At 50.4% G+C, this 26,899-nt stretch overlaps 1 protein-coding gene across 2 annotated transcripts in view; it reads left to right on the top strand.

Moving 5' to 3' along the window:
- Scube1 (signal peptide, CUB domain and EGF like domain containing 1) overlaps positions 1–26,899 on the top strand; it is a 121,812-nt gene that overhangs the window by 13,526 nt on the left and 81,387 nt on the right. For both annotated transcript variants that reach the window (XM_052161693.1, XM_052161694.1), the window contains exon 3: positions 8,006–8,134. In XM_052161693.1, the coding sequence (XP_052017653.1) occupies positions 8,006–8,134 (129 nt within the window). The remainder of the gene's footprint in view (positions 1–8,005; positions 8,135–26,899) is intronic.

Genomic DNA, 26,899 nt, shown 5'->3' with positions numbered 1-26,899 from the left:
CCTCATGGTCCCCCTGCATCCAGGCAGAAGCCGATAGAGCCAGCTTGTCCCACAGATACGTGCAACAATAACACTGGGTTTTCTTCAATTAAAAAACAAAATGATTATTGCATGTTTGTCTGAGGCATGCGGGGCGCGTGCCACTGCGTGCTGTGCCGGAGGACTGAGACGCGGTGGAGGCGGCACTCCTCTTTCAGTTTTGTGTGGGTTCTGGGAAATCATGAGCTATCCCACCAGCCCTCTTTCTCTTTGTTTTCAAGACTGCTTTGTTGAGCTGCTGCTCACATACCGCATAGCTGACCCGTGTGAAGTCTGCAAGCCGGTGCCTTTTAGGGAGTCCACAGCTGCTCGCCACAGAACCAGCTTAGAAATGCCATATTTCTCAGCCTCCACCCCAACCCTGAGACCCACAGCCGCCCGTAACCACGGGACACCAGTAGTACACTTTTTGTCTCTGGGCTGAGCCCTTTCAGGATGCACTTTGTGGATGGGATCACCCAGTATGTGCCCTCTTGTGACTGGACGGTGTTAAATTTTGAAGTTAGGCAGCCTGGCTCAGTTCCTGGCTCCACGTATAGTTTCCCATCAATGGATACTTGGCATAAAGTTAAGATGTTGGCACCCACCTCTTGGAGCTGTCCTGAGGGCAGGGCCTGCAGTACTGCCCAGTGCTACCCCACACGTCACAGGGCCAGTCAGCGGAAGCAACAGCCCAGTCCCTGTTCATTCATTCAGCTCACAGCCACCGACCGCTAATTGCACACAGTCGGCTCAAGCTGAACATGACACAAGTCCCCGTAGACTGGCAGCTCCCAGTGTCACAGTGATGTTGGTGTCTATAGGTTTGGAGGAGCTGGGGGAGCAGAAGGAGGGAGATAGGCTAAGCTTCAGAGGGGGCAAGACACCAAATCCCAAGCCAGGGTGATTAGGAGCCTGGACTGGGGAAGGTGCTCCAGGCATGGAAAACTGCGAAGTGTACTTAATGATGGCCGGAAGGCACTCGGTGCACAGGAGAGGTCACAGGAGAGCTGCAACCCCATGGTTATCTCAGATCTCAGAGCAGGCTAAGGAGACCCTCACTGCCTCTGGCTGAGCTGTGGACCTTGTCTGCAGTTAGGAATGAGGACGTATATAGACTGGTGTTGGTTTTGCGTGACCTTTGACCTCTCCCATAATTAACTGCTGGGCCCACTTCTGGCATTGTCTCAATAGAAGGGAAACCTGATCGATGGATGCCAGGGCTCCTCAGAGAGCTGGTCTCATTACTCAGTCATTACAGACCTGAGCTTAACCCTGCACCACCGGAGACAGGGGACTTAATCCTTCCTGTGAGGCAGAGAGAAACTACCTTCCCGAGAGCATAATTAGCCAACAAACAGGATTAAGATTTATTCATCAATAAGGACTCAACTTCCTAAGCCATACATCTCTCCCAGAATGGACGTCTATCTAAAGAGTGCACAGTTTTCCTAAAGCCACAGACAAAGGGGGGACAAGCTAGCGCCCAGTCAGGGACCAGGGCTTTGTTATCAATGGGGTTTCCCATCCGGGAGGAATGTCTACAAAAATGCCAATCAGGGGGAGGTGGGACTTGTCAGTAATGGCTCCTGAGAGTGTGGTTACTTTCAAAACCTTCCTTTTGAGGTTTTCCTGTCAGCTTTGATTTAAAAAGAAAAGAGGAAAAAATATATCCTAAAACACTATTAAAATACAATGAGAAAACTCTCTGATTCATTGGGAAAGAATCTTCTAGAGCCTAGACACCACAGAATGAGAATCAATTTTGAATTAAATGTGAAAAAAAAAAAGTCCATCCTCTTTGGGATCCATCCCAGTCGCTGGTGCAAGGCTGTCATTGTGGGATGGTGTGTGAGCTACCATTTTAATATAGGAAAAAAAGGACCATGTGACCTTTGAAAAAGCCCATAATGCACGGTTCCTGTGTTGTTTGTTCTGCTCCATTGGATGCTGAAAACTATCCTCTACTGAAATCTAAGTTTTCACTAAAAGAAGGAGGGCAAGATGGCTCACAGAGTGAGAGTAATTGCTGTCAAGCCCAATGACCTAAGTTCAATTCCCGAGGCCCCACATAGTGGAAGGAAGACATAAACTCCTTCAAGTTGCCCTCTGACTCTCATGTGTACACACACACAGACACACACCAAATGTAATTGAAAATTTTATCACACAAAAAAAAGAAATTAATTTATTAATAAAAATTTAATCACTAAAATGTTTTAATTAATAAAAAGCCTAAGCAGAAGGAAGAACAGGGTAGATAGTGAGCTGACGGACCTCACTCCTTCGGTGGGAGTTCTCCTCTACCCTCCCATCACCACCCTGCAGTCCCAAGTCAGGGTTTGCTGGAGATAGAATGCTCATGCTTTTCTCTCAGTGACCTTCGTCTTAATGACTTTTTGGAACAAGAAGACGACGTGTTCTTCCCACCCTCATGTACCCTGAAGATGTGGTTCTAACAGGAGGAGGAGGAAAAAGAGGAGGAGAAGGAGGAGGAGGAGGAGGAAGAAGACAAGGAGGAGAGGGTGGACTTGGATGCAGCCACTGCCTGAGGATCTGGAGGGGAGGGCCTGAAGCCTCTCCTCATTAAGGTGGGACCCGCGCCCACTTCCCAGGTGACAGTGCCATGCAGCTCCGTCTCTGCCATCCCAGGCTGGCATTCCTCGACATGCTTGTATTCCTAGGGTAGCTGCTTCCTACTGAAAATCCTCGAAAGAGGCCAGGGAATGGCTCCGTTGGTGCAAGCCTGGGGACCTGAGTTTGATTCCCCAGCAACCATAAAAGCCAATCAGAGTGATGTGTGCCTGGAATCGCAGCACTGGAGAGATGAAGACTCGGGGTTCACTCAGCTGAATCAGTGAGCTCCAGGTTCTGTGAGACCCTGTCTCAGAGAATAAGGTGGAGAGGGCACTTGTCACACAAGCCTGATGATCGAGTTCAGATCTCTGGACACACAAAAAGCTGGCCACTCTAGTGAGCATCTGTAATCCCAAACTCCGTAGATTGGTATTGACTATGGCTTCTCTATGGAGAATCAATGAGAGGAAGGCTCTAGAAATCACTTCATTGACTGTTCAACAGTTGCTTTATTGCAACTTCTACTCTGGTTCGGAAACTACTTATCATCCTGGTAGTGAAGGTGTTCCTCTTAGTCATTAGACACAGACAACAGGCATAGATTACAATTAGGCCAGGCCCATTGAGGTCAGTCCCCCAATCAGGAGAAGGAATGTCCCCCTATTTGGGGACCAATGGATGGTTACATCTTACCACCACTGAACAGCTAGTTTAGTTGCATGCTGTAGACGTGGTAGATTGTGTTTCTTTCTCTGTGGGCATCTTGGAAGCTCCCCTTTTGTGACTGGGCCGGAATTACCTGCGGTATCACTAAACAGTGCCACCTGCCCATCTCATTTGTTTTTCTCTGTCTTAAAAACCTTTATTTCTGAAAAACATATTGTATTTATTTATTCTTAAGCTGTTTGAAGGAAGTAGGTGATTGAGGAGAGAGAAGATTGGGTGGAGAGATGGCTGCATGTTTGTAAGTTGAACATAAGGGTGAATGAGTAGGCGGTGTGTGTATGTGTGTTTGTGCATGTGTGAGTGTGCGAGTGTGTGTACAAATGTGTGTGAGTGTGTATTGTGTGTGCGTGCTTGTATGAGTGTGTGTATGTGTGTGTGCATGTGTGAGAGCGTGTGTGCATGTGAAAATGTATGTGCGAGTATGTGTGTGCATGTGTGTGTGAGTGTGGAAATGTGTGTGAGTATGTGTATGAGCATGTGTGTGTGTGCATGTGTGTGAGTGTGTGTCTGTGTGTGTGCGTGTGCGTGTGTGTCTGTGTGTCTCTGTGTGTGTGTGTGTGTGTGTGTGTGTGTGTTGGAGGGCGAGTGTTTGCATACATGAATCTATGGATGGGTGGTTAAGAATGTGGATGGACATATGAGTGAACAGATGTATGGATGCATTTTTTTTTTTTTGGTTTTTTGGATTTGGTTTTTTTTGAGACAGGGTTTCTCTGTGTAGCCCTGGCTGTCCTGGAACTCACTCTGTAAACCAGGCTGGCCTCGAACTCAGAGATCCGCCTGCCTCTGCCTCCCAGAGTGCTGGGATTACAGGTGTGTGCCACTACCGCCCGGCATGGATGCATTTTTTAATTAATGGGAGGACAGTGTACAACCAAATATATAGATGGATATATGAATGAATGGATATGAATTCAAATATGAATTAATGTTTTCCTGGGTAAATGGATAGGTTTGTAGATGACTAGTTAATGGAAAGATAATCCACCAACTCACTTATTAAGGTGAATATGTGAGTAGATAAATGGGCAAGGTGCTGGGTGAGAATTTGGGTAGCTATGCCATAGAGTATATAGACACATGGATAACAGGAAGAAGGTGGGTTTTGACTGAATGACTGTGTGGCTGGCTGGCTAGTGACTGCACAGAGCTTGCAGGGGGCATGCCGGGTCACTCAGTGAGAGGTGATGCCCATGCTGGCAGACAGTGGAAGGAAGCCTATTACCATGTTAAAGAAAAGGCACATTTAGGATAAAAACAAAAAAGCCAGATGGACCATGCCTGTGACTCCAGCACTTATAATTGGATCCTTGGAGCTGACTGGGGATCCAGCTTGGCGGCCCAATCAGTGAGCGCTGAATTCAGTGAGAGACACTGTCTGAAAAAATAAGATGAGAGCAATAGAGAAAGACAGCTACTGATGACCTCTGACCTCTAAATTCTCATTCACACACATGGGCACACTCGCAGAGACACACACATGAAACACACACACACAAAGGAAAAAGAGAAAAGCCATTCTTGTTAGCCATCTGATGTGGAAGGAAAACAATATTGTCTGTCACGGGGAATCCCAGAGCTGTGCAGCTTAGTGAGTTAAAGCGGGATGTATTGCCTTAGGGATGTAGATTGAAGCCTAGAAGACATGTTTAGAATGATGTATGCAGGACTCTGAGCAGCCAGGACTGCATGCAGAGTCTAAAAGCAATGGGTAGCCCTCAGTAGTGAGAACACTCTTTCCATAAACCTGAAGTCTTGCATCTTGCTTTAATGTTATTTAAATGACTAGACGTATTTAATGTCAGGGTTAAAGATGGTTCAGACATGCTGTGACTCGGTCCTCTTCCCCAGATAAGACAGGTTGTCACTGCGAGCAGGGGCAGAGGGTCCATCGGAGAGCTTTGTGGACCCCGCCTTGTTCCTTCCTCCTCTGGCTGGCTGGGTAGTGGGGTGGGCTGCTGCCTCTGATCTTTTCACAGGTCACTGGTTCTGCTCTGTGGGGTGTCTGTGCTGTGCTTTCCCTCTTCCTAGGAGAAGCAGAAGCGAGTGAGCCCCTGGATTTCCAGGCTAGCATTCCTATACTATAGCAAGCATCAAATGTGCCACGGATCCTCTGTACACCAGACAGGGGAGTGGGGGTCTCCGAGATTTCTCTGCCCCGCTCCAGGCTTGGGGTCAGGCTCCTCCCACCCTCCACCAGAACTTCAATTCAAGCTTCCACTCCTGGCAGATAGGGGAGGAAATGCTTCTTCTGTCTGGGAAATGCTTCTTCTGTCTTGGAAACGTTTCTTCTGTGTCTTGAGAATCAACTTTCGGTTCAGCTATGACATGTTCCCTCTGAACCAAGGTCATCCTAGAGTCCATGAAGGCTGGTCTCAGTGTAACTAGAAGGCATTGAGGGAGTATTTGAGTGGTGTGACGGTGGCTGGTAGGGAAGCCACAGCCATGTTTCACCTCTTGGACTGTCACTTGCATACCTTCTAGATGTGTGGCCTTTGGCAAGGTTTTATCTTCCCTGTGCCTTCTTGCCTGCGCAAGTGGCCTGAGGCTGAGTCCCTGTCTCAGTTAGGGTTACCATGGCTACCATGAAACACCATCACCAAAAACAAGGTGGTGGGGGGAACCGCTTCCACATTTGTCGTCCATCACTAAAGGAAGCCAAGACAGGATCTCAAACGGGGTGGGAACCTGGAGGCAGGAGCTGATGCAGAGGCCAAGGAGAGTGCTGCTTAGTGGTTTGCTTCCCCTGGCTTGCTCAGTCTGCTTTCTCATAGCACCCAGGACCACCAGCCCAAGGATGGTCTCACCCACAATGGCCTTAGTGATCTACAGGCTTGCATACAGTCTGGTCTTATGGAGGCGTTTCCTTAATTGAGATTCCCTCCTCTCAGATGACTTGAGCTTGTGCCAAGCTGACAGAAGTCTAGTCAGCACAGTCCCTGTAAGGACTTCAGAGATAACAGCGTGTAGCCCGGCCAACCACTTGGGCTTCGAAGCAGCTCATTGAATGCTAACTAGACGTGTTCTTATTCCTCTTTCTGGAACCCCAGAACTTATAGTCCTTTGACCCCTGCTGGGAAATGTTGGAAAAGGACTTAAAACAGCAAAAAGAATGACCTTTACTAAAGCTATTGACCATTGTTTATGAGACAGAAGTCTTTGTTATAACAAGGAAGCTAGAACAGCTGAAGGCCAGGCCTCGGGCCATAGGGAGGGCAGCTACTGGGGTAAGGGGGGTAGTGGACATTCTTTCATTCCAGAGATGACACTTCTTGGTGATGTGCAGAGTTTATTTTACTTAGTCTCTCTGCTTCACAAGAGCTAGTTCTCACGGATGTAAAAGCCCCCCATATGTTGGTAGTGTTGACAGTCTTTAGAAGGAGCCAGAACCAGGCTTAACCTGGCAGAAACTGGAAGCCCCACCCTCAACACACACACACACACACCAACACAATGTGACTCTTCTGGAAATTTGTTGCTGCTGAGCCAGGAGTGTTTTCAAATAGCTCTTCAGTCCTGCCAAGTGTACTTTAGTGACTAGCTGTTGAGTTATTCCCTGTTCTTAATTTCATTTCTGATGTTGTGATTTAAAAAAAAAAAAAAGTGCTATGACAAAAAAAAAAAAAAAAAACAACTTAAGGGAAAAGGGGTGTGGCTCTTGATTACAGCTCCAGGGTATAGTCCGCCATGGTGGGGAAGTGAGGCAGGAACTTCAAGCCACTAGTCAGTTCACCCACAGACAAGGGCAGAGAGAAATGAGTGCATGGTGCTTGCTTGCTTGTGCACTACATGATCTCTCCACTCTTGTCAGCTCAGAACCTCCTGCCTAGGGAATGATGCCGCCCAAAGTGGGCTGCGTCTTCCCATATCAATCCTTAAGACAGCGCCCCACGGACATGCCCACAAGTGAGCCCAATGCAGACAATCCCTCCTTGAGACCCTTCCCAGGTGATTCCAGGTCATGTCAAGTTGACAATTAAAGCTGTCACATCCCTCACTTCCAGAAGATCCTGCTATACCACTCCTGGGCATATACCCAGAGGATTCCCCACCATGTAATAAGGATACATGCTCTACTATGTTCATAGCAGCCCTATTTATAATTGCCAGATGCTGGAAAGAACCCAGGTATCCCTCAACAGAAGAGTGGATGCAAAAAATGTGGTATATCTACACAATGGAGTACTATTCAACCATTAGAAACAATGAATTCATGAAATTCTTAGGCAAATGGATGGAGCTGGAGAACATCATACTAAGTGAGGTAACCCAGACTCAAAAGATGAATCATGGTATGCACTCACTAATAAGTGGATACTAACCTAGAAACCTGGAATACCCAAAATATAATCTACACATCAAATGAGGTACAAGAAGAAAGGAAGAGTGGCCCCTTGTTCTGGAAAGACTCAGTGAAGCAGTATTCAGCAAAACTAGAACGGGGAAGTGGGAAGGGGTGGGTGAGAGGACAGGGGGAGAGAAGGGGGCTTACAGGACTTTCGGGGAGTGGGGGGGCTAGGAAAGGGGAAATCATTTGAAATGTAAATAAAAAATATATCGAATAAAAAAAATGAAAAAAAAAAAAAGCTGTCACATCCCCTGAGTCTTATCCTAGTGGCTTGCTGTGCGGAGAGAAGGAACCGAAGCTCTTATTCTGATACTTCTCCTGTCTCTACGCTTGCAGACATCGATGAGTGTGAGAACGACTACTACAATGGAGGCTGTGTCCATGACTGCATCAACATCCCCGGGAACTACAGGTGCACCTGCTTCGATGGCTTCATGCTGGCCCATGATGGACACAACTGCCTGGGTGAGTGGTGAGGCTGAGCCTTCCCCTCTGGGCACAGCCTTCTTATTTCTCAGTTCTACCGTGTGGAGACGGGGGCTGTGCGAGGATACAGCTTCCTCTGGCTCCCTGTAGTAGTTCGTCAAGTCGCCCTAACAAAATACCACAGACCATGCAGTTTGCACAGCAGAAGCTTTCTCCCTTGTTGTTCTGGAGGTCAGGCACGGATGGCTGCCTTCTTGTGCTTGTCAGCCCATGCACATTGTGCGGGGATGCATCTGGTAGTGTCTGTCAGAGTCCCAATTTAATCCTCTTTTAAGGACACCTGGACCAGAGATGTGGCTCAGTTTGGGATGTTAGTTACTTTTCTGGTTTTGTGATAAAAACAGCATGACTAAGGCGACTTAAGAAAGAGTTTATTTTAGCCCCAGAGAGAATAAAAGCACCTCATAGTGAGGAGGCAGCAGCCAGGGAGGCAGGAGCAGGAAGCTTGTCAGAGATCCGCAGCATCAGTGGCACACACAAAACAGACAGAAGAAACCGTAAGTGGGGCCAGGCTATAAGCTCTCAAAGTCGGCTGCTGGTGGCCTAGTTCCTGCAGCAAGGCTGCACCTCCCATATGTAACCGCCCAAACAGCACCACCAACTGGAAGCCAGGTGTTCAAATACATGAGCCTACGGGGACATTTCTTTTCTCTTTTTCTGTTTTCTTTTTGTTCCAAGACATGGTTTCTCTGAGTAGCCTTGGTGGTCCTGGAACTCACTCTGTAGGCCAGGCTGCCCTCAAACTCAGAGATCTGCCACCTGCTTCTGTCTCCTGAGTGCTGGGATTAAAGGTCTGTGCCACCACCACCCAGTTTGGGGACGTTTCTTATTCAAATCACTACTGTACAGAAAGCCACTTGCCACCAAGCCTGATGACCAAAATTCAGTCCTCAGGATTCATGTGGTGGAAGGAGAGAGCTGGCTCTGGCAAGTTGCTCTCCGACTACTACATGTTTGCCATGGCACACACATACATACGTGTGCACACCTACAGAAATAAACACATGCACACATATATGTACACACACAGACACATACATGCACACACATATACAGACACACACAAATTACTTAATTTTAAAAATGAAGGACACCTGTCATATTGGAATAAGTCCACCCCAACAGTTCTAGTTTTTACCTCTCTAAATCTCTGTCTCCAAATATAGTCACTATTTCAGGGTAATAGTGTTTGGAGTCTTTTTAAGGAAATGCAGTTCAGTCCATAGTCCTGTATACCTCCCACTGTTCGAATCTATCGTAAGCCAATTATACAAAGTTTATATGCGTAATTATTTTGGGGTGAATAAAGTTGCGAAAATGTAGAAGAATGGGGCAGCTGCTGCTGGCAAGCCTGCCGTGGTCCTCCGTCCACCTCTGTGTGTTTTGCTGTCCTGTGGTCAGATGGCAGCATGATCTGGTCCCTTTAGCATCAGGCACACTTTGGCATTTTTATGTGGCCTCTGTTTCCAGCTGGACACTCTACTACCAGTCCAAGAAACAAAACAAAACAAAACAAAAAAACCTGCTAACATCCTGAAAGAGCTTCTTGAGTTTACCATGACAAAGGGCTGAGCTGGGTGGCTTACACAAGAGAGGTCAAGTCTCACATACCTCTAAATGTTAAGAATCCAAAATTGAGGCAGGGCTGTTTCCATCTGAGGACTGTGGGTAAAGTTCTTCCCAAGGGCCTTTCTCCTGGCCTCTGGTCACTCAAGAATTCTTAGGCTTGTAGACAGTATTTCCTCACATCCTCACATTGTCTTAGCTCCACAGACATCCTCAGGGTCCAGATTCCCTTCTTCATTAGGATGTCAGTTATACTGGATGAGGGCTAGCCATGGCTACCTCTCCTCATTCCAATGATCATCTGACGTTCTGGTTAAAATTGCCGTCTTGGCTGGGTTCAGATTCACTGTGGGAACACTTCTGAGTGTGTCTGTGAGAGATGTTCTAGATTAGGTTCGTTGAGGGGCCGTAATAAATTTAGGGGTCACTATTCCATGAGCTGGGGTCCCAGAGTGCATGAAAAGGAGACAGGAGACTGAGCAGAGGCTTTTGTCTCTGTGTCCTGGCGGTGGACAAAACATGGCAGGCTGCTTCCTCAAACCCCTGCTGCCGTGACCTCCTGACAATGTCCTCTCCTAAGCTGCTTTAGATCATAGAAATCAGAAAAGAAAAGTAGCTAGCACAGAAGACAGCCAAACTTAAGTGATACAACAATGAAGACTGTTATTCCTCTGGAAGCCACGCTCACTGTTCTGGGGCTAAGGCCTCAGAATCTTTTGAGGAGGGGACATGGAGGTGGTTCATAGTCTGTAACCCAAGGGACAGCTACTAGTGAACCGCACATGGCTCTCGGAACAGACCCACCTGTCCCCAGCCGCAGAAGCATAGCTGTTGGCTCAGGAGGGCATGCTGTATGATTGACAGGTGCATGGCTGTGAACAGGTCATAGGCCTGTCAGGCTCTCTGTCCCCTGTCTGTGGAAGAAAGCTGTCATGGCTGCTAGGATTGCTGTGGTCTCTGAGATGCGTCTTCGCCGGGTCAGTGTGCCACTATGTCGCCAGGCTGAGTGAAATGATGGTCTAACGCCGAAGGGCCTGGACTGACGACAGATGTAATGGTCAGTCAGCCGGCATTATTTCACTCCCGTGGCCCTGCCGTCTTTCTGCATTTGCCATCGGAATCCAGAGTGAGTCTGGGCAGAAAACATTTTCTTCTCTGTTTCCCTACGTGATCCTTTAGAACCCTTGCCACAAACAGAGCTGAAGGGCTGAAAGGTCGCTGGGATTTGCTGGCCTTGCACGCAGGAATTTCTAAAAGGGCCAAGCAGACCCTCGTGGTGCCAGCTGGCTTGTCAGTTCCCCGACCACTTGGGCCTCTCCTTCCTAGTGGCGTGTCAAGCTGAGAGCTCCTGTCTGGTTTTGTTTAACGCGTGTTGGGGCTCAAATGAGCTCATTATGGGAAACAGATCTGTGAACATGTAATTATACCCCAAAGAAGTGCCAAAACAGAGGTCTGGACAAGAGTTAGTAAAGACCAGAAGGGCCTGTGAAAAGCTACCCCTGGCTGGGGTGAGGCTGGGGGCGGTGGAAGCAGGATTGCTAGGGCTTCAAAGAGGATGCTCTCAGCGGGCTCTCAGAGGGGGAAGAAGTTGGTAGGTCTGGGCGCAGCATGTGTAAGGCTGCAGGCAGCTCCTTGAGGCTTGGGCTCAGAGACTGCAGAGTCAAGCAGGGCCTTTGACCAGAGACCACACAGCTTTCACGGTGCCACCTCCGGGTGAAAGGTCACTTATTCCTCACCTGGTATGTGTACCATTTCCCACACTGGTTCCCCAGCTGTCTGCGACAAATACGGTTCAGTAATAGAATAGTTAGCGAAGGCACAGCTCACCACTGTCTCCGGGGTGGGAGATAGGGGACATCCTGTTAGAAGCAAGCAGCGTCACTATGGCCCAGAGGACAGCCCTGGATGCTGTTGGTTTGACCCTAAAATCCTGGCTCTCCAGTTCTGAGCTGTTTAATCTTCAGTCAGTATCTTTGCTTCTCTGTGCCTCAGTTTCCTACCTACGACGAGGAATGTGTCATCCCTGTCTCGTAGGGCTTGGGTGAGAGTTCTGTGAAATTAAAGATGTAGAGAGCAGAGCATCTGACACGAGAAATGTCACGGCATGGGTCAGACGCTCAGCCACCCGTGGAGATGTATTCTAACAATACCTCCCGGGGCCAGAGCCCACAGTCTGTGCTCCCTGGACTCCCTGGCTGGGCTCTGTGTTCTTTTCTGTGAAGGGCCACCCTTACCCCTGCTAGGGCAGACACTCCCCCCCAACCCCCTACCCTCCACCCCACCAGCCTTCAGCCTGATGGCCACGTCTGTACGGGTCTTTGTTTCAACCACACTGTTTTCCCTCTGAATTCTCTTTACACCGCTGGGTATGAAAGACCTAGGAAGGCGCCCTCTGCCCCCTCCCACTCTGAGCACGAATCCTGGGCAGCCGAGGGCAGACCTTTCCTACAGGCTTCTTTTGTTTGGTCTGTTTCCTTCTCAAGAGAAAACTCCAACTCAGAGGAGTCAGGGCCTTGGTTGCAGCCGGCTCCAGCCTAGACCAACCGTGTGACCCCCAGGCTGCTTGGCTAAACTTTTAGAGCCGCAGCCTTCCATCCTTGAAGCACATTAAGGATAGATGCCTGGGAGTTGGGGAGGTGGCTCAGCTGGTAAAGTGCTTTCTTTGTAAGCACAGGGACCTTGAGTTTGATCCCCAGACCCTACACTATAAATCTAGACAGAGGGGTACTCTCTTGTCCTCCTGGGAGACAAAGATGGGAAGATCCCTGGGGTCACTGGCCACCCAGCCAATACTTGGGGAGTTCCAGGCTAGTGCCTGAGAAGTGACTTTCAGCCTTCACATGCACGCACACGCACACATACACACGCACACATGCACGCACGCACACAAATGCACTCATGCGCACTCAAGGAACAGGGAGGGCGCTGATGTCTGTGATACGGTGAGGACTGAGCCAAACTATAATTAAGGCAAGAGCAGGGTTGGGCCACGGAAGAGTCCAGTGCAGACTCTGATGCCCCCACTCTTTGTGAATCTTAGAGCCGGGGGCCAACTCCCAGGCTCTTCCTGCCTTGGTTGTCACAGCTATGAGATGGTCTATGACACCAGCCGCACAGAAGTGGTGGGCTGACTAAATCTGGAGGCGGCCTGGGGCTGGACATCACCATCATGTCCTGGCCAGGTTTTCAAGTTGGGAGCCCACCTCCGACCCAGGGGCACGTTTGATTTCTCCCCGATGTAGCCTTGTGATGTTGCCATCACAGAAAAAAATTGTCAGCAGTTCAAATCAGGGGATGGCACAGAAGCGTCAGTATTTGTAGCCAGGAATTTTGGTGTGTACCTATGATCCTAGCGCCTGAGGAGTGCGAAGGCAGGAGGGTCTGGTGTTCATAAGGCCAGCCTGTGCTGTGTGACGCTGTCTCAGAAAAAAGAAAAAGACGCTTTCTTCCCACTGTTGGACTGTTGCCCTGCTCCCCTAATATTTGCGAGACTCAGGCAGGATCCCAAGGAAGGCCTGCTTCCAATACAACCATAATCCCTCCGTGATGGCGAAGCTTTCCCGACTTTGACACAAGTGCCCTCCTAGTGACCCGTAGGCTGGATATGGCTTCTGAGTTCGAGGACTCCTTGCACTTTTGCAAGCATTGCAGAGACTGCTCCCCCCCCATACTTTCTGTCCCTCCTGCATCTGACCCCTGAGCATGAGGACCCCTAACCTGTTGGGGTACAGGCCTGTGCCCCAAAGCAGCTGCCCTATTGCTGTAGCTCAGACACAAGCATCATATGTCCCTCTGAGAATCAAAAGGCCAGAGCCATTTAGACAGGACGCGTTAGTGTTTCAATCACCCAGGGAATGGCTGGGTGGGTGATTACATGTTCCAAGTAACCATGTGTCCCTCGTGGACTCAGTCTTCCAGAAGGAGGCTGGCAACCATAAGGGAGTTAGAAGAGGAGCCCTAAAAAAAATGCGATGTCCAGGGTGGGGCACCCCCTTGCCTACACCTCAGTGTGGCACTTGAGGGGGTTGTCTCCAGCTGTCCCCCCTGGAGAGCGTGTGAAGTCCTCACACACTCTATTAGTCACTCATTGAACGTCCTGCTGTCTGCCAAAGCTTCCAGCAGAGTTTTTATACCCTGAGGGTTGCTGGGCGGCTGTGAAGGGTTAGCTGAGTTGCAGGAGGGAGGGTCCCCTGTCCACGCTGTAGACTGTGGATCTGACACCTCTGCTCAGACACCAAGCCACAGCCCATCCCACTGTGGGAAGAGCCATGCCCGGATGTTGTTTTGACTGTAGAAGTCTGGATAGAGAGCATTGTTCCAGTTGCAGAATCTGTTGAATTCCTTGGGAAGGTGGCAGGGGCAAAGCCCTGAGCATCTTACAGAGCAATAGGAGGACTACAAAGCACCCAGAGTCAGCCAGAAGGGAGGTTGAGGGCTGCGGGGGCACTTTCCTGTCTTGAGCGGCCACAGTTTCCGTAACTGTGGAGCAGGCGAGCCTGTTTTCTGTGGAGATGGCTTGTCTGTGACCAGGGCCCTGGAGAGGAGCCAAGTCTGTGCTCTGGAGAGTGAAGCCCTCTCTCTATTTGACATCTTTATTGAGGAATTTCTCAAATATAACAGAAAATGACACCAGAGGGACTAGAAACCGGGATGGGATCTCACTCAGCCCGGAATGGCTGCCTTTAGCCGTGTAATTACTTGAAATAGCAGTTCAGTTTCAAAAATATTATTCCAAACTCAGTGCGATCGGCCAGCTGAGCAATATTTAGGCTAATAGAATAGGATTTTTTTTCATCTTAAATTAGAACCAGCAGCGGGTCATTTTTTTCCCACCTCCACAAAGCAAGGCTCTCTTTCTCTGAAAGCCATCAGTTCGCTTAGCCAGATGTCTTCATCCTTCGCCTTTACTTGACTTACTGAAAAATGTGTTTCTCAAGTTGCTCACAGCTGGAATTTTGGACCTGCCCCCAGCACTTTGATCCCCGTCAAAGAGAAGTTATTTGTAGTCGCATCCAGCAGACAAGCTGATTGATTAACCAGATGGCTCTGTATCAGCGAACATGTATTGAGCGCCTACTGTGTGCCGCGCCCTGTATTCAGAGGCAGTTCTACCTAGGCAAGATAAGGGGTGCATTTCTGTACTGTGAGGCTGCCCCATGTTGAGTTTGTGTTCTTTCCCTGCTCCCCCACAACATCCACCGGCAGACACCATTAACAGCCTTGCCCTAGAATCTAGGACCGAGGTGGATAGAAGCCACTAGTACCGACCCTTACAAATGAGGTAACCTTGACTCGGGGAAATGAGCACAGGGCCGATAGGAAGCACAGCTAGGACCAGACTCTTCTGTCACTTCAAGACTTGAGCTTGCGCCTGCTGAGAACCCCTGCCCCTGCCCTACAGCACCAGGAAAGCCCCAGCTCCGGGAAGGAGACCAGGTTTACAGAGGGTTCCTGCTATTCTGTCTCAGGCATGCAGCAGTCCTGGGGCCACCAAGTCTGTCCTGAGGTCCCAGTACCTACCAGATCAGTTGGGTAGTGGTGTCCCAAAGGGCAAGAGGGCACCTCCTCCCGGCGCTGAGGGAAGTGTTTGATTCCCTTGCTCATGCATCTCCTACTCTGTGTGACAGTATAGCAGCCCTGTTCTCCCAAAGCCCTAATGCTTCCCCAGGGCACCCAGCTCAAAAGGAACTCAGCACAGGCCCCTGCCCCTCTCACACCCCACCTTCGCTCACTGTTCCGTGCCTCCAGACCTCGTTCATGTCTCTGCTCTTGACAAGCTGCCTATAAAGGGTTGTGGAATGAATGAACGAAAGGATTTGCCACCTGGACAGTCCTCGCTCAGCTGAGTTCCACGCTGCGCACGCAGGTGCCAGGGGTAGAGACGAGTTGAATGGAAACCCTCCGGGGCCCCGGGTTAACAAGGACAGAGGTGTGCACACACAGCAGAGGAAATGCTGTTTAACTTGCTGCCCAGCGTTCAAGCATTCGTGTAGGCACCAAAGCAGTCCTGCTTTCCTACTGTGTGCCCACTGATGGCACAAGCAATAAGGAAAATCAATAATGGGCTCGCCCTTCCAGATTCACATAGTAGGAACACAGATGGCAACATATCAACATGCAGCCCAGCAAAGGAGCTCAGTCAGGTCAAATCCACCCAAACCAATAATGATAAACAGAAAGTGCCCTAAGCTAAGGGGGGGGGGATCCATCAGATAGCCAGGGTGTGGGGATGGGGTGACTGTGCCAGATCAATGGGTTCTGATCACATTGCTGCATGAAAATCACACCGCATCAAGTGGTGTGAAATACCATCATTCTCTGCCCATGGGCTCCATGGGTCAAGAACCAAACCAGAAAAATCCAGTCTCTGCTCCAAGGTATCTGGAGACTCAACTGGAAGGCATGAAATGGGAGATGACCGACCTGATGGCCAGGAGCTAGAACCATCTGGAAGCTTCCTGGCTCATGTCCAGTGGTGGTTGATGGATGGTGGCCAGAAGGTATTCAGGCAGCCTTGCTGTTTGGGCTTCCATTGCTGCCAGGGTGAGCATCCCTGCAGGGCGGCTCCGTCCCTGCAGGACAAGGCCAAGTGCGGGAGCTCCCCTCTAAACTCATGGTGAAGGTGGTTTTAATGGTTTCCTCTAATTTAAGGGGAGCAAATGTGAGAGAGGACATCAAAGAGGAGGAGGAGGAAGTACCTTGTAGAGATCTGGAGACCTCTGAGCTGGCAGAAGGGAGACGAGTTTGGTGAGTCTGAGGACACGCCACTGTGTTTAGAGAAAGATAGTGAGAAGAGGAAAGAAGATGGATCCAGGAGCCAGGCACAGATCGATAAAGGGGTGTGTCCTAGTTTGGGTTTTAGTGATGTGGAGAGACACCATCGCTATGGCAACTCTTATAAAGGAAAATATTTAATTGGGGATGTCTTACAGTTCAGAGGTTCAGTCCATTATCATCATGGTGGGAAGCTTGGCCGCATCCAGGCAGAGACAGTGCTGGAGAAGGAGCTGAGAGTTCTACGTCTTGAACTTCAGGCAGCAGCAGGGAGAGACTGTGAGCCACACTGGGCAGAGCTTGAGCCTATGAGACCTCAAAGCCCTTGCCCACAGTGACACACTTCCTCCAACAAGGTCACACCTACCTCAACAAGGCCACACCTACTCCAACAAGGCCACACCTACTCCAACAAGCCACAGCTCCTAATAGTGCCACTCCTTATGGGCCATGTATGGGGGGCATTCCTATTCAAACCACCACAGGTGGATTTTATTCCAGGTAACTGGGAGGCTGGGGGACATTTTGACCAGAGACTAACATGTTTTGATTGACATTTTAATAAAAACCCTTCCTGTTTCCAAGTAGACTGTTATAGGGATGGGGGCAGGGTGCTTCAGAAGGGAGGCCCCTATAATGGCCTGGCTGAATCCGGGTGACTCAGTGTAGGGTAACAGCAGTGAAGGTGGTGGCCAAACTCAAAATACATTTTGCAACAGGAAGTCCTGATGGATTCAAATTAAGAGGCCAGAGAGAACAAGGACCAAAGCCAACTGTTGGGGTTTGACCTTCTGTGTTTGCATGGTTCTGCCTTGTGACTTAGGCGAAGACGCCTTGGAAGAGGAGGGGACAGATGGATGTTTGGGGTAGAATGGAATGCAGGACTCAAGCTTGGTTGAATTCTCTTGGAGATAACCAGTCTTCCACGTAGAAACAACATACACGGTCAGATGTCTTTGGAGTCCGACCTGAGGAACGCGAGGCATCAGCTTCTAGATGGCTATGAACACCAGAGACATCAATAACAGTTTATCTCATAAAGATCTCATGTGCACTGCCCTGTGCAGCCCCCTTGGATGGGAATCCAGTATGAATGGCCTGTCCTTAGTAATCACCAACACTCATCCTGCCTGAGTCCCTCACTATGTGATCGTGGTCAAGTAACCTAGCATCTCTGGACTTTTACTATAAGGTGGGATCAGTGAGCATGTTTATTCTTGAGACCAAAGGAGACAGGCTTTGTAGCGCGCTCAGTGTGATACCCCACCACCACCGCCACCTACCAAAGGCTCCATGAACCTCAATGTTCTACTTACCACTGCCCTACTGTGCAAAGCCAGGGAACTTTTTAAAAGACACTAGTGTAGCTTGAGCTGGTGACGGAGCAGTGGGCAAGCCTGGACTGTGGATTGTGTGTGAGACTTACAGCAGACACCTGAGCCCCACGTCCAACAAGGTGCTCCCGCCAGATAACCGATGCCAGTCAGACGGCCACATCTCAAGGGGATGTGGAGGGTCACGTGACATCAGGGCTTCTCATTTTGTCACCTGGTCATATCCTCTTACTTCTTGGTCTTGTTCTGGTCCCTTGGAGGTGGGGACAGCCATTCTCTGCTGTGTTCAGATGAAGAAGAGTATGCAAGTGACTTTAGATGCTGCCAGCCTGCTGCCTCGGGTGGGAGAGGGTGTGGAGAAGGATTGTGGGGAAAGGACTGCAGAACCCAGTTGTGTGTGGGGAGGGAGTCGCTGAGATGCTGGGGGTGAGAGTGGTCACCACAGCTCCCTATGCTGGGAAGACAGCTGGAGCCAGCGCTGCTCCTCTGAACCCAAGGAAGGTTCCAGTTACCCTTTATTTGTTTTCAGACTCCAGCAGCTCAAAAATGTCTCTCGTCAGGGGAAAAAGGCTGACCATCTTGATGTAAAATTAGACAGCCCAGGCCAGCTCTGTCTCCTCTGCACAGTGGCAGTGTTTCTGAGGCAAAGGGGCTGGGGGTGGGGGAGAGTTCTCCCTGATCCCTGTACCCTTCCCTAGATTCCTGTCTCATCTTGGCCCGTGCTGAGGGAGATGGAAACTCTGGACTGCAGTATGCTGTCAGAGTTCACAACAGGCAGGACACTTCTGCCTGTTGTTAGAGCGTTTTACGACTATTCACTTGGCTTCCTTTTTGCTGAGACAGGAGCTCATGTAGCCCAGCCTGGACTTGAACTGACTCTGCATGGGGACCGGCCTTGAACTCCTGAGCCCCCTGATCCTCCTGATTCCACCTCTAGAGCGCCAGGATTACAGGCATGTGCATGCACTGCAGGTTTGCATCTGCTAATTTGATAGAAATTCCTTGGCCTGAGAAAAAGAAACGTGGGCTGGATTGCCCCGTTACTGCACAAATAGGAAGCAGGTGGGGCTGTGGAATGGTTCCAAGCTGGGGGCTCCCCACCCCTTCCCCAGGGCCAGCCAGAAAGTGGGGTGAGCCTTTTTTTTAAGAAGAGCCCAGGCCAGCACTGCAGTGAAAGGACAGTGAGCTAAGAGGCAGGCTCTGGCGGCGGCTGCCTCCCTGGAGGATGCTGGGACACTCTGTCTCCAAGCCTCAGCTAACGCATGGCATGTGAGATTAAGTGGACGGGATTCAGCCAGTGGTTTTCAGACTTCATGGGGTTGTGTGGACAGCAGCAGAATTCCTTCTCTTCAGAGATCATGCAGAGGTCATGTTATTCCAGCTGAAATGGGGGGGGGGGGGCAAATTGGGGGCGGAGGGGGGCACGGAGTACCATGGAGCCCATCCCTACCCCCACAAGGTCCCTAGAGCCCTAGGAGCTGTGTGGGACCTCCTCACTGAACTGCTTCTCCCTCTAGATGCAGTGAGTTAGCCTTAGGGACAGAAGCCAAGCTGCTTTCTATGTCTCCCTCATCCCACAGAGACAGCCCTTGGCTGTCTCAGGACTGTGGCCTCCAGCACATGGAGTGACTTTAACTCCCTAACCAACTTCTTCCTGCTCTCCAGGCCTGGTCTCTGTGGTCCCTGCTACTGGAATGGCCTGCTCCAGCCTCCCAATTAAGCCTATTTGGCTCACCTACACATAAACACTTGTTTCCTGGACTCTGACCAAGGGACAACGCCCAGAAGACTCTTCCCTGACTATACGATTTCTATAGCATTGTTTAAGGCAGCCTTGAGAGTCTGGGAGTGGATCATCTGGCTTCTCTAGAACCCCTAGAGAGCTGTGCTACAAACTGACTTGGCTATTCATCCAGGGCCTGCGAGGTTCTCATATGAGACAGAATAACAGGGGGACCGTCACAAGGAAGGCGTCCTGACAGCAGTGAGCGTGCCGACCTCATAGCTGTGAGCTCGCAGACCTGCCATTGGACCAGAGTTCCCCAGCACACATCGAGCTCGGCAGGTTCTTTGGGAAGGCATCTTACCGCTAGAGGCCCATGTAGGTTCAGAATCTATCCACGCGGTGCCTCCGCTCCTAAGTCCTTCCACTCTGCTCTAGAGGCCTGGAGAAGATGGCATCAGGAAGTCAGGTGCCCTGGGCCTTCACTCCTGGCTCCCTGCCTAGCCAGAGTGGGAGTTAGAGGGCGGTTCTGTGCTCTCAGTTTTATCTGGGAAGAGGGCATGGTGATAGTTCCAGGAGGGCCCCTGGGAATATAGCATGTTGATGTGTGTGGAGGGATAGCTTAAGGAGTGCATTCTATAGAGGGGTGACGGTCTGTGGGTGGGAGTGGTCTGCGTGGTGAACATCGTCTGTAAACATAGTCTGTATAGAGGTGTGGCCTAGGTATATATGAGTGGTCTGTAGAGGCGTGTCTATGGGGGCGTGGCAGTATGGGAACAACATGACTTGTGTTAGGGTGTGGTCTGTGTGGGTGTGGTCATGGGAGTGGTCTGTGTGATCAGTAGAAGCCAAGTGAGGTCTGCGTGAAGAAACACAGTATTTGTGAAGAGCATAGGTCTCCTGCTCCTTCCCTCCCCTTCAGTCAGCAATCAATTGAAACTTCATCATGCCCTGGGCTGAAGTCTGTTGTCACTCCACCCCATGCCAGCCCCACCTTTGGACAGATCTCCGTTTGGTGGCTTGGGGAAGAATCCCTGCTCTGTCCCAGAGCAGAGGCTCCATAACAAAAGAGTCCGTAAACAGCCAAGTAAACACAGACCACGGACGGAGAGCAGCAGGCAAGCCGGACACTTGCCTTCCCCGGTTCCTTTTGCAGTCTGGGTGCCAAGAGCTCAGTTGGAACCCTGAGGGAATAAACAATAATAAGTGTCTTGTAAAGACTCTTTAAAAATATCCTGCCTCCAAATCCTAGGCTCAGACCCAACACTGAGTTGTGCACTAAAAGGGGCATTGGTAAGACATGAGGGTGCACCCGTCTCCAGCCCGCACCTATGACAACACTCTTGCTTATCCCAGATCCACTGGGCCCTGGGTATCATCTTGGGTCACACAAACATATGCAAGGCCTGGCAGTGTCTGAGCAGATGATGCAGCCACCCCTGATCTGACACAGCAGGACAGGGCCCTGGCTGTTTCTTATGGTCATCAGCCAACCCATGCATCCGCCTGCCCAGCAAGCCTCTCTTACTCACCTCATCCCGACCACATACAACTGGAAATAGATGCCTGGCAGGGACACCCTGTGCCCACTCTCTGGAGTGAGCAGTAGGTGTGGCTGCTTAGTCTGGGGTCCTTCATCACCTCCCACGTTGGCCTCAACAAGGACAGGATTTTGAAGGCCATCTTGCCACCACCACCATCACCACAACCCCTGGACCATCTGCAGGCTGCCCAGGGATCAGATACCACAGAAGCATTTAGGAGCAGCCATTGGTCCCTCCGAAGAATATGCAGGGGCTGGATCACAATGGTGGCTCCAAGATGAGGAGGCCAGGATCCCTGGATGGAAACAGAGGTCCTTAGATATCCTACCTGCCATGGGCAACCTTACTTTTCTTGCCTAAACTCTCAGCCAACTCAAACTCCCCCTTGTCCCTGCTTGGAAGCACCTCTCTCTCTCTCTCTCTCTCTCTCTCTCTCTCTCTCTCTCTCACACACACACACACACACACACACACACACACACACACACACTGCACACCCCACCCTCATCCCTAGCCTCCCTGCAGAGTGACTGGCGGCCAATATGCACCCCCCAACCCTGCAGATAGCCACTCCACATCCAAGAATTAGACTGTGTTGCTAGTGTGTTTACTTATCCATCTTCCACACGTGGGATAATTATACTGAAACTTCTAGACAAATCAGGCACAAAGTTGGAAAACACTGGGTCTGGTCACCCTGTTCTAAGGTCATGTCCAGACTTGTCTGGGCATAGACATAACTTCATATGGTTCTAAGCACTGCTTTGATATTTATATGCTGCCTCCCCACACCAATGTAAGACCCTTCCTCGACACTGATACATAATTGTGTAGCCAAGAAGAAGGAATTGAATCAAAGCCCAGGATGTGGGTGTTGGAGTTCTGTCTAAGCTCTACCCCACACCTACCTGGCAATAGCCAGGTATGCCCCGCCCCAGAGACCTGGCCCCCACTATAAGAGGGGCTACTTGCTCCTCCTCTCTCTCTCTTTGCTCTCCGCTCTCCCACATACTCTTACCCCTCTGCCCCTTGGGTTCTCCCCCTTCTCTCCACGTGGTCATGGCCGGCCTCCACTCCACTCCTCTACTCTTTCTCTCTCTCTCTTCTCTCTCTCTCTCCTCTCTCTCTTCTCTCTCTCTTCTCTCTCTCTCTCTCTCTCTCTCTCTCTCTCTCTCTCTCTCTCTCCTTTCTCTACCACTAACTCCCATCCCCTACTCTGAATAAACTCTTCTATACCATGCCTGTGTGTGTGTGTGGTCCCTCAGGGGTCCCTGCCTGGGCACCCCCTCCCCCACACCGCCGTGCCACACTCCCTTAACCCCCAATCCTCTCACAGAGAGATGGGCAGTGGAAGGAGCTAGAAAGACGGAAGATTTCCAGTCCTTAGCAGCCAGGTGGAAGGCACAGCTTTGGGCAGTTAGAGACAGGAGGATCCCAGGGAACTCCCTTTTGGGGGTTGAATGGCCATTTTACAGGGGTCACACATCAGACATTTACATTATGGTTTGTAATAGTAGCAAAATTACAGTTATGAAGTAACAATGAAATAATTTTATGGTCCGGGATCACCACAGCATGAGGAACTGTATTAAAGGGTCACAGCATTAGGAAGGATGAGAAGCGCTACCCTGGACCGTTCTGGTCAGCAAGCCAAACCAGCCGGCAAACTCCAGGCTTAGTGAAAGGCCCTGTCTTAAGAATAAGGTTGAGAACGACACCCAGCGTTGATGTATGGCATCCACAGCATGAGCCCATAGGTATTCCCGCCTATATACATATTTGTATGCGCACAGACATACAAAAAGGAAGGCAACCCTGAGCCCCGCAGCACTGTGCCCTGGCTGCCCTGCCCTGGGAACTTGAGGAGGTTGGACCCTCCAAGTACTGCAGCCAGGAGACTTGAGGCCTTGGAGATTCCCAACTGAGATAATTGTAAGCCCGAAACCAATCTGTGTACTGGGCTGACATCAGACAGGATGGGCTAGCTGGAGGACCTTCGTCAGATGATGGGGGGCGGGGGAGGGTCAGGAAAACTCTGGGCCTGCTCTGCTCTAATATCCTCTGGGGGGAAGAGTAAGGCTTCTCACAGGCACACCGCAGAGGTCAGTGCTCCCATCTGGGCCCTTGCAGGCCTCTCCCTCAGGTCCTGCCAGACCGCGAGCTCCCTTCTGCTCCCAGAGTTGTTTCCATGCCTTGTCTGTTTGGTTGCCCTCGCTCCCCCGCCAGACCTCCATTCTTATCCTCATCAAAAGACATTCTTAAAAACTCTGAGTGCCTCCCACAGATGTCCGGCCAGGGTCACATTTACAGCTGTCTGTGCTGTGTGGGGCCCATGAGGAGGAAAGTCCTGTTCCTGTCCCTGCTCTGTCACCCACGTGTGGATTATAGGCAGGCTGCTGGCTGGGATCTTTCTGGAATAGAACTAGTACCCCACTGAGGCAAAGTCCCGTCTCACCCCCACTGTACTGAGAGATTGCTGGAGAGCTGGTCTTAGCATGTATGAGAGTTAGCTTTAATTGTCAACTTAACACAGACTAGAAGGACCCAGGAAGTGTCTCCGTGAGAGCCCTCTAGAGCAGGTTGGTATGTGGGCTTGCCTATGGGGGACTTCTTGATTATATTAATTGATGTGGGAAGACCAGCCTAAGTGTGGGCAGGACCAGTCTCTGGCATAAAAGAGGAGATGAACTGAGAACCTGTATCCATACAGTCATTCTCTGTTCTCTTGACTATGGATGTGATGTGACTAACCCTGTCAAGCCTCTGCTGCGGCCATGTCCCCACGATGATAAACTGTAACCTAGAACCAGGAGTGGAAATAAAACCTTGGGCCCCTAGGTTGCTTGCTGGCTAGATATTTTATCACAGTAAACTGAACAGGAAACTAAGACACCATAGGTCTGGCCAGACTGGAGTTGCCAAGCAGTTGGGCATACAGCCAGAGGGATCGCCTTTGGTGACCGGGGAAAGGGAAGCCTGTTTGTGGGCTTTGGGGGAGGGCTTTAGGAAGTAAGTAACATGGTCTCTTATGGGGGGTGAAGGGGAAAGGCAGGGATGTGGGTCTGAGCAAGGGAGGCTGGCCAGCTCTCCCACAAGGAGAGGTGAGAGATGGGTTTTTGAGGATTTTGCAGCAGGTACAGCCCAGAGACTAGATGTAGGGATGGGAAGGTTGGATTGAGATTTATAGTCAGGTGACTGGGCCAAGTGACTGAATTGGGGGCTCTGTGGTGAGAGAGAGGCTCGGTGCCTAATGCAGCTGTGTGTTTACCTCTGCTCTTCCGTGAGAGGTGATGGTGGGAGAGCAGCCCAGCCTCTGGCAGGTCAGGCGTGTCTGCTGGACATCCAAAGGCAGGCACCACACTAGCCACTGTCCAGGCTTAGAGGATGGTAGAGGAGGTGCCAGCTCTGAGAGCAGAGGATGCTCCCACAGGACATGGTCAGAGCATTATGTTGGCAAGTGTGATGGTTTGTCCCAAGGAGTGGCACTATTAGGAGGTGTGGGCTTGTTGGAGTAGATGTGACTCTGTGGGTGTGGGCTTAAGACCATCATCTGTCCTCCAGCTGCCTAGAGGACAGTCTTCCACTAGCAGCCTTCAGATGAAGATGTAGAACCCTCGGCTCCTGCACCATGCCTGCCTGGATGTTGCTATGCTCCCTCCTTGATGATAATGGACCGGAACCTCTGAACCTGGAAGTCAGCCCCAATTAAATGTTCTTCTTAGAAGAGTTGACTTGGTCAAGGTCTCTGTTCACAGCAGTAAAACCCAAAGTAAGAACACAAGGGAAAGGGTGGAGCCTACCTGTTCTCCGCTCTGGGTAGAGCCTTCATGTCTCAGCGGCCCCAGCTTTGGTAAAGGAGGGTGGACAGAGTGGGAATTCCCCGCTGTCAGAAAACTTCCCTCAACTGTGAGCCACTAAGTCACACTGCATTAAGTTGTACAACCCAGATTTTACAAAAGGAGCAGGATTTGTATAGAGTCCTCTAAAGAAGATATGCAAATGGCCACTGGGCAGTGGGAGGTGGAGGGTGGAGGAGGGAGGTGGAGGAGGGACTGTTAAAGGTTGTTAGTAGTCAGGGAAGTGTGACTGGAAGCCAGGAGACACCAGGTCACACTCACTAGAGTGGCCTTTCAAACAGGCACTGACTGTGTGGGTGTGGAGAGCCGGAAGTCTCACACTTTGCTGGTGACGATGTAAAGTGTTATAGCCTAACAGAAAACTGTTAGATAAAGGGGCGCTGGAGAGACAGCTCAGTGGCTAAGGCATTTATGGCTCTGTTAGAGGACTGAACTTGATTCTTAGCACCCACATCAGGTAGCTCATAACCACTTACAATCCAGCTCCAGAGAATCCAGTACTGCGGCAGATATATAGACATGGAAATATTACTCAGTCATAAAAAAGAATGAAGCTTCTAATACATGCCACGCCCAGGGGAAGCTTCAAAACATGATGCCGTGTAAGCGAGCCAATGACAATGTATTATAATTATTCTATTTTATAGATGTATTATAGTTATTATAACATTGATAACATACGATTCTATCAATGTGAAATGTCTAGACTAGGTAAATATGTAGAGACAGAGACCTGGGGTTCGGGGTCCCTGGGATTCATTGTGAAGGGGCACATCCAATACTGTTTGGTGGGAAGGTCAGGATCTAGAATTAGTAGTGATGGTTTTGCATGGCACAGTGAGTATGATAAATGATTTCTACGGTACACACTGGAGTGTGAAGTGCATCTCCATTCTAAAAAGCAGCTGTAGAAATGTGCGATCAGAAGGCTGTCCCACACCCTGCAAGCAGATCACACGCACAGTTCCACCTCTGGGAGGTGAATGGCCTGAAGCTCATTCAGGAGGGAGACAGTTTAAGAAACTCCTCCGCTCAGAGACCAGAAGGCCAGGCCAGCTTCTCCCGTGGCTCGTTGTCCCTTCTCTGATCTGGAAGGGACTTGGCTATCGAGCACGCCATGCCTGCCATCCCCAGAGATTCAGGACACTGACTGCGTCTTTGTTTGGCTCTGCTCGCATTTGTTGGTAGGCACGTGTGCCTGATCAGGTGCTGGGGGATTTGGTCCCCTGCTTTCTTTAATGCTCCCTTCCCTCCCAACCTTCCGACCCCTGCCTTACGGAGAATGAAACCCAGGCCTTACAAACCTCAGCAGTTTCTAAGAACAGTCACTCACTGACTAGTACCCCATCTGGTGTGGCCTGTGGGGAAAGATTCAGACCCCATAGGCAGTGGTCACAGGGTCACAGGCAGTTCTGAGGGCAAGGAGCCCAAAGTCTGAGCTAGGCAGAAAACTTGTTCCCCGGTGGTGGGGGTGGGAGGGGGGAGCAAGCGCTGGGCTCAGAAGGCAGGGCTGTCCCAGAGGAGCAGTGCCTGGTTACAGGTAGCTCCAGGAGAGCCTGGCCTTCCAGAGCTGGATTGGGGGTTTTCATATTGCTGGTCTAGAGAGCTGAGCTCCGCCCAGGCCTCATCTCTCAGCCGAGTTTAGACTTGGGCCCAGCCCAGGAGGCTGCTCCATGCTGACCAGCAGGGGACCCAGGAGAAGGCTTCAGAAGACACTCAGGGCATTAAGTAGATAGGTCCACCATGACCTGCTTATCCCTCCTGCCTGCCAAGCCAGAGCTCTTGACAATTCAGGAGTGTTCTGGCTCTGTCGGAACTCAGGCCCCGGATCTCTAAGACCCGTGTGTATTTTACCCGAAATCAAATCCATCTGGTTCTCATATATTTACACTTAACTCATCAAATGCAATTTTGCAAGAGTCATTCGATAGCCAAGAGGCATTTCT

The sequence above is a fragment of the Apodemus sylvaticus genome, chromosome 17 (genome assembly GCF_947179515.1).
Source record: "Apodemus sylvaticus chromosome 17, mApoSyl1.1, whole genome shotgun sequence".
Lineage (NCBI taxonomy): Eukaryota > Metazoa > Chordata > Mammalia > Rodentia > Muridae > Apodemus > Apodemus sylvaticus.
The sequence above is the reverse complement of the archived record's forward strand: the minus strand, read 5'-3'. Positions and strand labels throughout refer to the sequence as shown.